Source organism: Copadichromis virginalis, linkage group LG17 (genome assembly GCF_057382275.1).
Source record: "Copadichromis virginalis isolate Kocher_CV1m ecotype Utaka linkage group LG17, C_Virginalis_male_GT1.1, whole genome shotgun sequence".
Classification (NCBI taxonomy): Eukaryota; Metazoa; Chordata; class Actinopteri; order Cichliformes; family Cichlidae; genus Copadichromis; species Copadichromis virginalis.
Genome location: NC_140634.1, coordinates 25,429,004 through 25,443,395, shown reverse-complemented (window position 1 = coordinate 25,443,395; position 14,392 = coordinate 25,429,004). Strand labels below are relative to the sequence as shown.

Here is a 14,392-nt window from a genome sequence, read left to right as displayed (position 1 = left end):
TCTTCACACAGAAACCCAGAAATCTTGTAGTAGAGAAACATTAGCCAGTATTCCTATAAATCACATGATCAAACACATGAAGAACCGTAATGCTGTAAAAACGAAAATGCAAATATTAGCGCTTGCGCAGGCGTATGCATACTTTGTCACAGATATCTCTGTGAGCAACTCAAGCCTATGAATAACACACCTGATAAATGCACAGACACAGAAAATGGCATTTAAAAGGTTAAATCATCACGCAACCTCGAGTGTTGCTGTCATCTTTCTGCTCCTGTAAAAGGAAACACATGGGTTCATCTGCACCTTTGTCAGGTGGGGGTTAGCTTCACACAATCATGTTCAGTCAGTCAGTCAGATATTTTAAAATTCTTACTCATTCACTCAGTGGTTCCTTCTTTTGCTAATTGTGGAAATTATCATCGCATTCGTTTCCACGCTCAGCAAAACGACGTTATTTCAAAAAGAAAAATAATTTAGACTGGATTTCCTCGTTGAATCCTTTTTGGGGGGGGGACTCTCATTTCCTAATTGTCCCAAATAAGTGGCTTTCTCCTGAACCCATTTTAAATGTGGAGAAACTCACTTGCAACAATTTTCTTGACGACGTGTAACGCTTTTAATTCCCGACTTGCAGATCTGCTCAAAGAAAAGAAATTCACAAGCAAAAATCAGTGCTTGTTCAAAAATGAAAAATAAAAAATAACAGAGATTATCAAACCAAACTCTCAGTGCACTGTGAAAGTATCAAAATAAAAAGGCCTTGTTAAGTCATGACACAAGCTCCTCATCTCAGGAGGGTAAATCATACCATTAGCATGGTTTATCATACCATCATACTAATCGGCAGGCTCAACTTCACAACAAAAGAAAAATCATCAGCTGCACAACACACAACATAACCCTAATGTCATATTAGCTATGAGTTTAATCACCCGGTCTGTGCTCTTCACTCATTTAAGCCACAGATCTATTTTATTCAATTTTTCCTTTTTCCCTTCATCATAAAACATGTGACATGCTGTCATGCACTTCACAAAACAGTCTGTTCTGACGTATTCAGAGTTGTGTATCTAAATACAGGATTCACTCGCACATCAAAGCAGGAAACTCAGTGTTTTAGAGTCTCTACTCAACACACAACAAACTCCAACACATCTCATTCACTCGTGCTAGAATTCAATCACCTTTCATTAATCTAAGAACGATCAACTAATTTGCATATCAGCTATTAACCCACTAAGTTGACAGGACGACAGAAAAGCATGTTCAAAATAGTATCACAAAAGACAATTTCCCTCATACAGTAAATTACTTATGCTGCCTCAATCAAGCAGGAAGCTTCTCCCAATTTACCATTTTAACAACTAAATTTATTGTCTGATCACTGGTTGGTCAAACCAGGATCTTTTTTTCTCACAAAAGTTAAACTGTTGTCCTGCAACTTGGAGAGTCAATTTTTTTTCTTTAGGATAAATTCAGCATTTGATAACAAGTGTCTGCTAAATTGACACTATTGTAACACTGATGAAAGATAACAAGCTAATTTTCATTGCATGGGTTTGTGTTATTAGGCAGGTCTAATGCATGTCTGTGGAGCTGCATCTCCAGCAGAGCATGTTCTTAAAGCTGCCTTTCCTACACATTTCTCTGCTATTATTTAATCATTTCTTAACTAATGTGCTATGAGTCTTCATGAGTCATTTTGTGTTTGGAATTGTTAGTAGGGTTAATGCATGTTCTGCTTGTGTGTGTGTGATTTTGTATATGTTTCTATTTTCGCAATGTTTCAGACTCCGTCTCAATTTTCCAACTTAAGCAGTCAGTTTTCTTTTCCCCAGGTTTGCTAACCCAAATTTTGATTTCCCACATTAAATAATTCCTATGTGTTCTCACCTAGTCTTCTCACTCTGTTGTCCTCTCACTCTTTTGTCCTCTCCCTCTTCAACAGTCCCGGCAGTTCTCCTTCAGCTTTGTCCTGTCTAGTAGCTGAAGTGCTGCTGCTGCCTTCTTGGGCGACTTCTTAGCAGCTGCTGCCGATTTCTTGGCTTTGGCCGCGGCGGGCTTCTTGGCTTTGCTCTCAGTAGCCTTGTTCATCTTGAAGGATCCGGAGGTCCTGGTGCCCTTGGTCTGCACCAGAGTGCCCTTCGCCACCAGGCTCTTGATGGCGGTCTTGACACGGGCCTTGTTCTTGTCCACATCGTAGCCTCCGGCAGCCAGAGCCTTCTTGAGGGCGGCCACGGACAGGCCGTTGCGCTCCTTGGAAGCGGCCACGGCTTTCACAATCAGCTCGCCCACGCTGAGGCTGACCTTCTTGGGCTTGGAAGTCATCGTCTTCTTCTTCTTGGCCTGAACCTCGGTGCAGGGCGTGTTTATGATGGAGCCTTTCCCACCACAGCGCTGGCACGTTGAACGCATCATGAAGGGTCCATTTCTTTCATGTCGCTAGCCAGCATGCTAGCTGCATGTGGCTTGCCCGAGTCACTCAGTCCTTTTTGAGCATTTCAACATGCTGCCACCGCCATCTTGCTCGCCCCTCTGTGGAATTCATCCAATCAGACAGGAAGATGGGTTTGCTTTCTTCTGCTGCTGCTGTTTATCCACATTGCTGCTGCTTTGCTGGGACTTTTTGTGCTCAGGACTTGCTGCTGTCTCTTTATCATGGAGCTGCATTCCTTATCTTCAGGGAGGAGTGAGCTCGCTTGTGAGGTTGAGAAACACATGGCACTGTAAATAAGTCAGCCAGAAACTTGGCCTGCATGTTTCCAATGATGTTAAACTATAACTTTCTTCCGACCGCTGCATGTGGAAAATTGATTCAGGTCTGCTTTTCACCTGAAAGTGACAAACTAAGACATTTCATTATTATCATCACTGCTTAATCAACACATATCTCTCTCTCTCTCTCGCTCTGTGTTTTTGTGAACAGTCCTTTCTTAAAAGCAGAAAATGAAATTATAGTTGTTTTTTTTTGGTTGATCAACACAAAACCTTTTTCCTATGATTATTTTTTTCTACAATATAAATTCTCCCTCTTATTCACTCTTTTTTTTTTTTTTATTTACAATAGCTGGTGACCTGCAAAATCACCGCTGTCACTCACAATCAAAGGCAATTACTCTTGCACAGTGCACAAAAACACTGTGATGTCAGACACATTCACACTCACTTTGTCATCTGCAAAAATAAATCACATGGCTGATGATATGTGCCATGGTGATCCGTAAATATGATCACCAGTTTATTTAACTATTTTTCAACCCAACAAACAAATAATCAAAAACATGATGCTGATGTTATGAACACTCTACACACAAGTCAAGATGCAGGAAAACTGCTCATGGAAACGTTGCACACTCCAGTTATCACAGTTATCATAGCGCTGTTTCCCTCTCTTAGAGTAGTTCTCAGACAGCTCTCGATCTGATAATGTGTAGCCTGCTCATCAGCTCAGAAGAAAGAAAGAAAAAAAAAAACTACAACGCAACATCACACAGTAGTTGCTCTGCCCACAGCGGCAAAGTCTTACACTTTCATATTCAACTCAGCTTCTCCATCATGTACTTTTAGATGTTTCATACAGGGTTCAGCATATTAGTTGTTTTCACAGGTGTGCTCTACATCTCAACAATGGTTCATAATAAGACTACAGTCTTCCACACAGGTCAAGTGCCTCTATGCACATCATTAGTTTAAATATTTACCTATATCACTTCACCTCACATGTCATTGTACTGAATTTAAGCAACCACAAGCTTAATGTAGATTACTTTTAACAACTATCCACCTCAATTAAATCTATGGTCTGGCACACAGGCTGCTGTCGATCAGGGCAAGCTAAAGAATAAACATTGTGTCAGCAAGGGGTGGGGGGAAAGCCATTCACCAGAGCATATCTTAAGTGCTGCTGATGTGGGCTGGCCTTCTCCACAGCTCTCCAAGGCTGGTGTGTTTTCTGAAAACTTCTAACATTTGAATCTCTTCCATTTATAAGCCTGCCATTAACCGCACGGCTCAGGTCCGCGTGACCGCGCTCGCGTGAACCCGCGCAGCTGTGGAGCCGTCGCTCTCTCTTTTTTTTACATAAATACTTTGTGCTGCCAGGAGCAAAGTCCAGCACAAACGTCTGTCTCCCTCCGACTCACTCTTGGTTGCTTAGAAACCCATGATAACAACAACAGTCGGTGTCACAGACCACATGTTCTGCTCCGCACACACAACAACAACGACGACGACGACGACGACAATGACAACAACACAAAATAGGCCTACTGTCCAGCACAATCTGGACCCCGCGGAACTTCTCAACACCCCACTGAGCGGTGGAGAACTCACTACAGTACCCCACACAGCGGTCTGTATTTCGCCCCACTAAGACGGCGAACCAAAAAAAGTTCGAACTGCGCAACTCTGCGACTTAATGCTTCTGTACAAAAAACCCCACTGAGCGGCCTTGTACATCGCCCCACTTAGACGGCGAATTTTAGCCCCACTAAGCGGCCACGGACAACGCCCCACTGAGCGGCGAAGACGTAATTTTAGCCCCACTAAGCGGCCACGGACAACGCCCCACTGAGCGGCGAAGACGTACAGTTATAGAGTTGGACTCTAAACTTACTCGGTGTTGCTTAGCGTGTAATATCAGCCTCGAATCCCGCCAATCGCCATTCATCGAGGAGAAAAGACATACAGCGAACCCACAGGAACTTCCTGGCTGACGTCAGTCTTTCAGCGTGTCCCTCCTCCCCTCGGTGAATGCGATTCCAGGGCTCTGGCATCGAAGGACCAATTAATGATAGGTTTGTAGCATAAACCTATTCGCTGGAACGTTAAGACAATATAATTACACTGCAAGCAAGACGCAAGTAGGCAAACTTCTTCATATTACTCGTGCACGGGAGAGAACCGGACAACCGCTTGACTCCAGTTGGTCTCGTCCGTTCTCCCATACACTGTCCTTTTATTGAGGTTACATGAATATGCATAAGTTCATTAACATACGACGTCTACATACAAACAAAGAGTACCTTGCCTGTGTGTGTGTGTGTGTGTGTGTGTGTGTGTGTGTGTGTGTGTGTGTGTGGGGACTGCTGATCAAAGGGCCAAACATCCTTGGTCAGGAAGAGGGTAGCCTCCCCCTCACCCTAGATGGTTCATCCTAGATAACACGGTGAGGAAGTCCTGCAGTTCATCTAAACAAAGAGCACCTAGACTAGAACAGACGTAGCTACGTTAATCCTACCATAAAACAATAAGACACGGTATGACCTCTCATGCTCCCAAAGTGCTGTCTAATACACACAAAGTTTGCAGACTATCAAGGATCAAAACCTCTACCAATCTACAACTAATTACAAAACTCTAAGCATATATAAGTAAATATTTCTAAGCATAAATGACAATCAACAATACAAATCTAACAGTAGATTTATCAAAGAAATCATTTCTCATTCATTGACTTTAAGAATAATGATGAGTAAGAATGGATCGAATTAAAGGAAATAAGTAAAGGCAAAGGAAAATACAGTTCTCTGAAAAGCCAATGTGGCAAATCTTAAGTTTGAAAAGGAACACCTGGATTTTCCACAGCACTTCAAGGACCGTAATCTATGGACAGATAAATTCATTAATAATTAAACAGCCACAAAGTAACTGACAGTGACATTGAAACAGCCAAAACAACCTAATTATGCCCACAGTTAGTAATGGCAGAACAAACCTAGATAAAGAAGGGCTAACTGTTATAACTAGAGGTCCTAAATATCAACCCAGTAAAATAATTAATTGTTTCATTTCTGTATAAAATCAGACTGTACATTAAGCAATCAATTCAGAAATACAAGTGGGGACCTTTTGTTGCAACTTGTCTGTGAAGGTTCTCAGTCATCCAGGTCATCGTAGTCAAAGGAGCTTGCAAAGAAAAGCGTCTGGACTTCTTTAAGTTGCTTGAAGACGTTTCACCTCTCATCCGAGAAGCTTCTTCAGTTCTGAAGAAGAAGTGAAACTGAAGAAGTTTCTCGGATGAGAGGTGAAACAAATTCAAGCAACTTAAAGAAGTCCAGATGCCTTTCTTTGCAAGCTCCTTTGACTTTTGTTGCAACTCTGATTTCTCTCTAAATCATATAATTTAACCCAAAAAAAAGAAACACATGGAAAACCTAACTGTAATGTTATGTCACCGTTTTTCTTGTCCCTTTATTGGTCCAGAAAACACCTCATATTCGTCTTCCTCGCCTGTAAACTGTTGATTCTGACTGAGCTGCAGCGTTAGTGAAGGGTTAAAAATGCTTGCTGTCTTTGAGACTCCGCCTCCTTTCAGTGACTCAGCATAACAGGAAGCAGGAAGTGTTCACCATTACGCATATACAGCTGTTACAAGACTGTAGCTTTGAGGTATGTTTCACTCTAACTTTTCTTCTTTTTTAAACAGAACACTATTTCATTTGCATTTAAAGGCTGTTTTTCATGCATAGATTTCACAGGATGCAGTAAACAGACAACAGAACAACTGACTAGGGTATTAAAAGGGAGTGACTTCCCCTGTGTTCTCTTAGTTTCTTGAACTCTCCCTTACTTTCAGTTTCAGGGTAAAACAGCAGCAAAGCCTCGGGATGGCAGGGAAGCTCTATCTCCCTGAGTTGGACCTCACTTGTGCCGTGTGCTGCGAAATCTTCAAAGACCCAGTGGTCCTCAAGTGCAGCCACAGTTTCTGTGCATCCTGCCTGCGGCAGTACTGGAGTCGACAGAGACGAAACCGTGACTGTCCTCTGTGCAGAACCCAGAGTGTGGATGATCCCGTTCCTAGTCTCACCCTGAAGAACCTGTGCGAGTCTTATACACATGAGAGCGAGGAACCGGAGGAGACAGCGGAAGAGCTGCCCGGTGAACCAGGGGAGTTGTGCCCTCATCATGGGGAGAGGCTCAAGCTGTATTGCCTGTCAGATAAGGTGCCTATCTGTGTTGTCTGCCATACCTCAAGAAAACACAAGCAGCACGAATGTTGTCCTGTCAGCGAGGCGATTGTGGATGTGAAGGTAAATATTTCACTTTCCTGATCAAATAAGGACTTGAGATTGAATAATGATGCCTTTTTTCTTGGGGCTCCTTTACTAAGTTTATACAGAGTTTCTGTCACAAGTCATTATGCTGAAGGATGTTACAAGCCTAAAGCGAGATGAACAAACCTTCTAATGAATTTACTTTGAATTATTTACTCAGGAGAAAATGAAGTCCACTCTCAGCTCACTGCAGGAGAAGAGGGAGGCGTTTGACAAAAGGAAGAAGAACTATGAAGACACTGTGACCTACATTCAGGTGTGGTGATAATCTGTCAAACTATGGGTTAAAATTCCTAGTAAGTCACTTTATTTAGTGGCTGTCAGTAAACTCATTTCCAAGCCATGCTTAAGCAGATTATTTTACAGGTCCAGGCTCGATTTGTGGAAAGACGAACCCATGAGGAGTTTGAAAAACTTCACGACTTCCTTCACGCTGAAGAGAATGCCAGGATGGAAGCGCTGAAGCGGGAGGAAGAGCAGAAGAGCGAAGAGATGAAGCAGAAGGTTGAAGAAATAGAAAGAAAAATGGCATCTGTGTCCGAATCCATCAGAGTTTTGGAGGAGGAGATAGCTTTGGAGGGCATCTCAGTCCTTCATGTAAGTTTGAAATGAGACTAAAGAAGGAACACTTTATATTTTTTCCCCCTTAAATGCTAAAGTGAATTTGCCTTTTAATTTTGTCTTTTAGAACAGTAAGAGGACTCTGTTAAGGTAACGAACAGTTTAATATTTGTTTTATTCTTTGCTTAACTTTCATAATGTGTTATGTAACCTGCTTTTTTTGTGTTTTCTGCAGTGCTGATTGTCCTGTTGAAGATCCCGTTATGCCTCCAGGAGCACTCATAGACGTGGCCAAACATGTTGGCTCTATGATGTTTTATGTGTGGGAGAAGATGCATAAAATTGCCAAATACAGTGAGTTTAACCATAATGTGCTGCTTGATTTAAACTCTGAGCTGGAGTTTGAGTTTGTCATGAATTCCCAAGGTGGAGGAAAGGTTGAAATGTTTGACTGAACTACAGCCACAGTAACTACAGCTGACAATCTGCCATGTTTCCTTCAGCCCCAGTAACTCTGGATCCCAACACTGCTGCCCCATGGCTCATTCTGTCAGATGACCTCACCAGCGTCTGTGACAGCGATGAGAAACAGAAGCTCCCAGACAACCCGGAGAGGTTCGACCCCGACACCGGTGTGCTGGGCTCGGAGGGCTTCACCTCAGGAAGGCGTACCTGGGATGTGAATGTGGGAGATAATACTGCGTGGGTTGTCGGCGTGGCTAAAGAATCTGTCCAGAGGAAAGAGAAAGTGTCCTCGGTCCAGAAAAACGGCTACCTGTGTGTGTACTTCTACCACAAGATGTACTTTGCGGGTACCTCCCCTTTAACGCGACTAAACCTGAAAAGGAACCCGCAGAAGATCAGAGTGCAGCTGGACTGTGACAAGGGCAAGGTTTCTTTCTATGACGCGCACAACAACACCCATATCTACACCTTCAAACAGGCAATCACTGAGAAAGTCTTTCCTTACTTCTGGGTCGGTTGTCAGCAATGTCCTTTGACGGTTGAACCAATGGAAGTTGCCCTGAGTGTAATTGAAAGTGCAACTTAGTTACTCTGTGACTTTGAGAAACTCATCAAATTAAATGTCAGATTATTTGCCACTTTTCTTTCCTGGTTCAATGCAGTGTTCTTTGGCTCTTCTTAATTTAAAACTCAATGAACACACTGATCAAGGTACTTAAGATTCAGTGATTGGTAACTTGAATTAGAGCATTTTTTTTTTTTTTTGCATTAATAATCTATGAATTATTCATTTGTTTATTATCAGCATATAAATTGTGAGGTTAAAAAATAGTACAGATTAATTACTTGTATGTAAGTTTTAAAAATGATTATGCATGTCATTGTCTACACATTCCTCTCTTATTTTGCTGTATTACTAACTACTAATGTATGGAAAACATCAAATGTGCTTTATGTGCACATACTACTCATGTTTTACAGTGCTAATTTACAAATAAAATATTTGCAAGTATTGTGGCCTCCCTTGATGATGTGTCACCAGCCAGTCCTTACTGGACATAGACCTGGAGTCGGAGAGCAGCCAGAGTTTTCTTTAGCGTCTGAGGTGAGCCTATATGTTTGGTCAGATGTGACGTCTGAGATTTTATTACCTGCTTCCTAAGGGCATGATTTTCAGATACAGTTCATCTCCTGTATATAGTTTTCAGGTCTGACACGTCTCTCGTCATCCACTTTTCAAGTTTCCATTTTTTTTCTCTTAACTACACGCTGCGCACCATGCTAACATGTGCCACGGATTTGCCTAATAGCTCTCTGGAAATCACCAATTTGATCCAAAATACTACTTTATGGCTGTCAAACTGTTTTATTTTGTGTTTTTTGTAGATTCAAATAAATAAAATGGAACACAATGTGTGTTTTTGGAACAGGCTACTGGTAACAGAGTCCCCAAAGATACAATTTAAAGTTGACCGCGATGAGTACAAAACACAGTATTATTCTTTGAGTTGGGTGGCTATTTAATGCCTGAATGATTCATAGGCCAGTATTGTGTGCCTTAATAGGGTGAAGGACTGGACTGAAAATGAGTAAAATGTCCAAAGAAAAACTTTGAAAGAGTTTCAGAAAACCTGTCTTTGAATTAAAAATCACAAAGACAGAATATGCTGGGCTTCAAAATCAGCTTTTATGTAGCAGCTGTTTGTAGTTCTGTTCAAAATGCAGTGAAAGTATCCTTTTTTTTTTTTAAAAATTCCTCTCATTTTTAGTGGGGTTTTTTTCTTGGTATATGAACAGCCTTTGCACACCGTTCACTTTCACCTCCCTCTGAACTCTACAGCCTGGCGCATTGAAGCTGACCGTCTTTTGTATAAAGAAGGGTTTTAAAGCCATATACATAAAAGCTTCTTTTTTTTTCCTGCAACTTTGACTCAGCAAAGTTTAGAGGCCTGAGGCGGACTCACGGTTAATGTAAGCCAAACTCGTTAAAAGTCTAATTAGCTAGTCATAGTGCCTTGCTACGGGTGTATGTAGCTAGCAGGTTGAGTCGTGTGTTGTAAATGCTCAGTTAAGTTCTTTAGAGGTTATGTTGTGGAAAGCTGTTTTGCCTTCAGACCTGCCGGGCCTTTAAATAATTGTTTAACTGGTACTAATGAGTCCAAAGTGTGCCGAGAAAATATCTCCCACATCTTTACATCACCTCCACCTGAGGGTATTGTCTCCATCTTGCCTTGATGTTTTTTTATGCCAAATTCTGACTGTACCATCTGAATTCACAACATAAATTCAGGACAATCTTTTATTGTACACCTTTGGTGAGCCCATGTAAATTGTAGCCTCAGTCTCTCATTTTTAGCTGGATGTGACGCTGTGTGGTCTTCTGCAAGGTTCAGTGTGTTGTGAATTCAAAGATCCTCATGTTTGTTCTTAAAAGTGTTTATTTGTTTGCCTTTCTTACATCAGAAGTTTCAGAAATTCTCAGATTGGCCTGTCTGGCAGTAAACTATGGTTGTTGCATGAATGCTACTGTGTGACTGGCTGAGTAGATATTTGTGGGGAGCAGCAGTTGAGTGGGTCTAGGTATTAAAGTGGCTGGAGAAAGGTTTTACAGAGCTGGCTTTAGTTCTGTTCAAAATTATGAAAAATAGTGCATTTATTCAATTATTTTCAAACTTAACCATCAAATCTCAAAAGTTGGGGAGTTTCGTGGCAGTAACTGCTAGTTAAAATTCCTGTTCTCTTCATTTGTAGTGTCTCTACGTCACTATAACCTTGTGTTTGTTCCAGTTTGCAAAAAATAATTGTTAAAATTGTTCTTGGTTAGGAAGTCCAACATGGCTGGAATTTCATGCACAAGGGCAACAAAGAGAAAGTTGTCTGGTAGTGCTAAAGCTGCAGAACCTGCATCCAGGTCCTCCAAAGTCACCTTTCTGAGCCCGTCTCTCCTCCTCTTTGAAATCCCTGCTGACGCCGACACCAGCCTCCCAGTGTGGAAGGCCATGAGAACCGAGCAAGCTGACATCACCTGGACCGTCAAGCCCTATGGCCTCAGCATTAATATAACACCTCCGACCTCTAAGAAAGGAAAGCATTCTGCTGCCAGCAAGAGTGAAAGCTCTTCCAGCATGGTGCAGACTGCAGGGCTGTCTTCTAGCATCCTGCAACCTCAGATCTGCATTCAGCCCACCACTCAGCAGCAATCGCAGAGCAGCTCCTGTGTGCTGCTTACCTTCCCCCAAAACACACAGTCTGTGTCACACCCCCCAAGTCCTATTCCAGTCACTTCACTTATTGTCTCCTTGCCGGTCATTATTGCCCAGGCCCAGCATACCAGTCAGCCTACTGCTCCTGCCAACAAAGGGTCCATATCCTCCACCCAAACGCCAAGTGGAACCCCTACCAAGCAAACCACCAAAACCCCATCTAAAGTGCCTGTCTCATTTCACACAAAAGGCTGCTCTACCATCCAAATCTGTGACGACTTCCTCCTTGGTTTGTGTTCTGCAGAGGAGAAGTGTAAGATGCACCACACTCCCTATCCCTTTCACTGGCAGCTGTGGTGTGTTGCCAACCGCCAGTGGGTGGACATTTCTCCTCGCTCTCAGGTCTTGCTGGAGAGGATGTACTGTGACGTCAATAAGGATGCCATTTGCCTCAAAAATGGGTGAGTAACAGGGTAGATCTTTTGCTAAAGTCTGCAAATTAAAAAAAGAAAAAGATGGGCTTTTTTGAGACAAAAATCACAGTTTGTTTGTGGATTCTTTGTGTAACTTCAGAACACTTTCTTTAGGAATGAACGCTACACTTTGAAATTTGACTCAATGAAACTGGATGACTCTTCCGTGTATGATGGAGTCAGGCGACTATCTAACACTAACAGTAAGATCAAGAACCCTCATTTTGCCAGCCAATCGAAAATCTACTGGTGGAACATCAGTTGGCAAGAGTACAACACGGTGATCTTCTTTACCTCTTTTTTCTAGTTTCTTTACTCCTTTCTGCCATTTTCAACACATCAAAAGCCTCCACCAGCTTTGTTATTTTTTAACTGGTTCATTTCTTCATAGAGCGTGTCTGCCACATTGCTAAAAAAGATGAGCGAGAAGGAGTCAGAGTGTTTCTTCAGTGTCGGCTCACAGAAGTACAAGGTGGACTTCACTACCATGATCCAGACCAACGTCGCCACAGGGTTCCAGAGAGGCGTTCGCTGCAGACCCGCCTACCGCTCTCTGGATTCTATGAAACCTTACTTGCAGTTGGTGTCCTGAGATGCGTTTTTTTTTTTTGCATTTGTTTACATCTTCTTTTAAAATCAAGAGATTCTGTTCCTTTAAAATTATTTCATGATGTTCTCCCATCCCTTTCCCATTTACTCCCCACACCCAGGACAGGAGTCCTGCCTGACTCAGCGGAACCTGACAGTAATCCTCCTGAGGCCAACTTTAGTGTAGATCCTCTGGACGAGTTCAGTTCCTGGTACCCTCCGGCGTGGTGTTGGGCTTCAGAGCAGGATTACAGTCTAGTGGATGTTCCTACAGGCACTCTGGCCTATAAACGGGTTCAAGAATTCTTCAATGAGAGCATGCCTGAGACAAAGGTGGACATCATCAGCATCCAGCAGGTCCAGAACCTATTCCACTGGGACAAGTACCAAAGGTCCAGCTAAGTTTGAGTTCAATTTTTAATCATGACTAAAACTAAGAAAAATTGGAGGGAAATTTGATGTCCTTATTAACTGTTTGGATATTCGGAAAGTCCTTTTTCTAAACGTCATTTATTGGATGAAATACATTTGTAACATGGATAAGCATTGGTTCGGCTAGTAGTAGGATCTGGGCTCGTTTCCTCCTGTTTTCATCCATTGTTTACTTTACTAGACAGTTCTATGGGTTCCTTACAGCGGATTCAAATAATTATTTTGTTGGAAGTTAAAGCGTAAAATATCACAAAATCTTGTTCTTGTTCATGGTGATATGCATGCCACACTTACACAACTCGTTCCAGGCAAAAGCTATACATGCAGAAGCAGCGTGGAAAGGCCACCGGGAGTTTAGAGCGACATCTCTTCCATGGGACCACCAAAGAGGCCTCAGAGGAGATCTGCATCAGCAACTTTGACCCTCGAGTGGCCGGGGTTAACGGAGTTTCCCACGGTCATGGCACATACTTTGCCACCGCTGCCTCCCACTCCCACATGTTCTCAGCCCAGTTCGGGCCAGATGAAGTTTGCCACATGTTCCTTGCCAAAGTCCTGGTGGGAAAGGTAACTGTGGGTAGGAGCCACTACCGCCGTCCACCTAAGCTCACCTCCAGGAAGAAGCAGCATCGTCTGTATGATGCCTGTGTTGACAACGTGAACTTTCCCACCATGTTTGTTGTTTTTGACAGCTGTCAGTGCTACCCCTACTACCTAATCAAATATAAAAACCTACCCAAAGAGATAGACATTTAATGAGGATGAGGACAGGGGCCTCAGCCGCTAATTGTTCAACAGAAATCATGTTCCAGTTGCAAGAAAACCTAAAGTGTTAACAAATCCAGTATATATTGTTATCAAATGCTCCGTTTAGTTTGATAAAATATGCCATATTCAGTTTGTTTGCAATGAAGTTCTTGACAATAGTGAAGACAGTGTTAAAATGACAACATATTCTGTATCACTTAATTTTTCAAAATGCCTTTATTTTTGTTATTTGAAGATTTTACAATAAACACTTTTTTCCTTTTTTTCTCTCAAATCTGTTCAATGAAATTCATTTCTGTAATGTTTATGAAATTAAACACTAAATGCATTCACCTCAGTATAAGAAAACAAAAGCATGTTTGATCAACTGCTGGTATGTTTTCATACAGCCAAATGAGCTGACTGTTTGTTCCAAAGGTCAGACTGGAACGTGTTTCATCAAAGACTTCTTTAGTAAAAGTATATACAGAATATTTTTCTTCAGAACTTAATTGCACACTTCCTTGAACAGGAAACAACAGGGAAATTCTAATAATTTAGCTTATGCATGAAAAATCATGGCTCTTTGAAGGATCCAGATCAAATTGTTTTAAAAGTATCTGACACTGCTGGCCATAAAAAAAAATCCCAGTTCAGTCCATCTAAGAACAAACTGCATTGAACAGATAACACGTTCGGGACAGTGATGAACCAAAACACCACATTAAATCCCTGCCAATGAAAATAATAACCCCCCCTTATCAAATTTGTTTAAAAAGGGAGAAAAATAAGAGTTGAAGTGATGTTTAACTTCCAAATAGTATTGTAAAATTCCATATCTTGAAATGTCATTGAATAATTTAAG

The 14,392-nt window shown here is 41.9% G+C and overlaps 2 protein-coding genes and 1 pseudogene across 3 annotated transcripts; 2 read left to right on the top strand and 1 right to left on the bottom strand.

Moving 5' to 3' along the window:
- Positions 1-1,439: 1,439 nt before the first annotated feature.
- Positions 1,440-2,531, bottom strand: LOC146689510 (histone H1 pseudogene; annotated as a pseudogene).
- A 3,804-nt stretch (positions 2,532-6,335) lies between these two features.
- trim35-14 (tripartite motif containing 35-14) lies at positions 6,336-9,096 on the top strand. The gene is made up of 7 exons (XM_085435931.1): positions 6,336-6,393; positions 6,581-7,034; positions 7,219-7,314; positions 7,425-7,655; positions 7,747-7,769; positions 7,855-7,973; positions 8,123-9,096. Exons 2-7 carry the CDS (start codon positions 6,612-6,614, stop codon positions 8,668-8,670), a joined length of 1,440 nt encoding a protein of 479 aa, XP_085292057.1. The 5' UTR covers positions 6,336-6,393; positions 6,581-6,611; the 3' UTR covers positions 8,671-9,096.
- Positions 9,097-9,117: 21 nt separating this feature from the next.
- Positions 9,118-13,822, top strand: LOC146689508 (protein mono-ADP-ribosyltransferase TIPARP-like). 2 transcript variants are annotated; one of them, XM_085435922.1, is made up of 6 exons: positions 9,118-9,189; positions 10,909-11,748; positions 11,875-12,040; positions 12,152-12,339; positions 12,471-12,740; positions 13,089-13,822. In XM_085435922.1, the coding sequence occupies exons 2-6, from the start codon at positions 10,919-10,921 to the stop codon at positions 13,534-13,536; spliced, it is 1,902 nt and encodes a 633-aa protein (XP_085292048.1). In that variant the 5' UTR covers positions 9,118-9,189; positions 10,909-10,918; the 3' UTR covers positions 13,537-13,822. The 2 variants fall into 2 exon arrangements, with proteins under 2 accessions (XP_085292048.1, XP_085292047.1); XM_085435921.1 differs by lacking the exon at positions 9,118-9,189 and adding an exon at positions 9,896-10,055.
- The last annotated feature ends 570 nt before the right edge of the window (positions 13,823-14,392 follow it).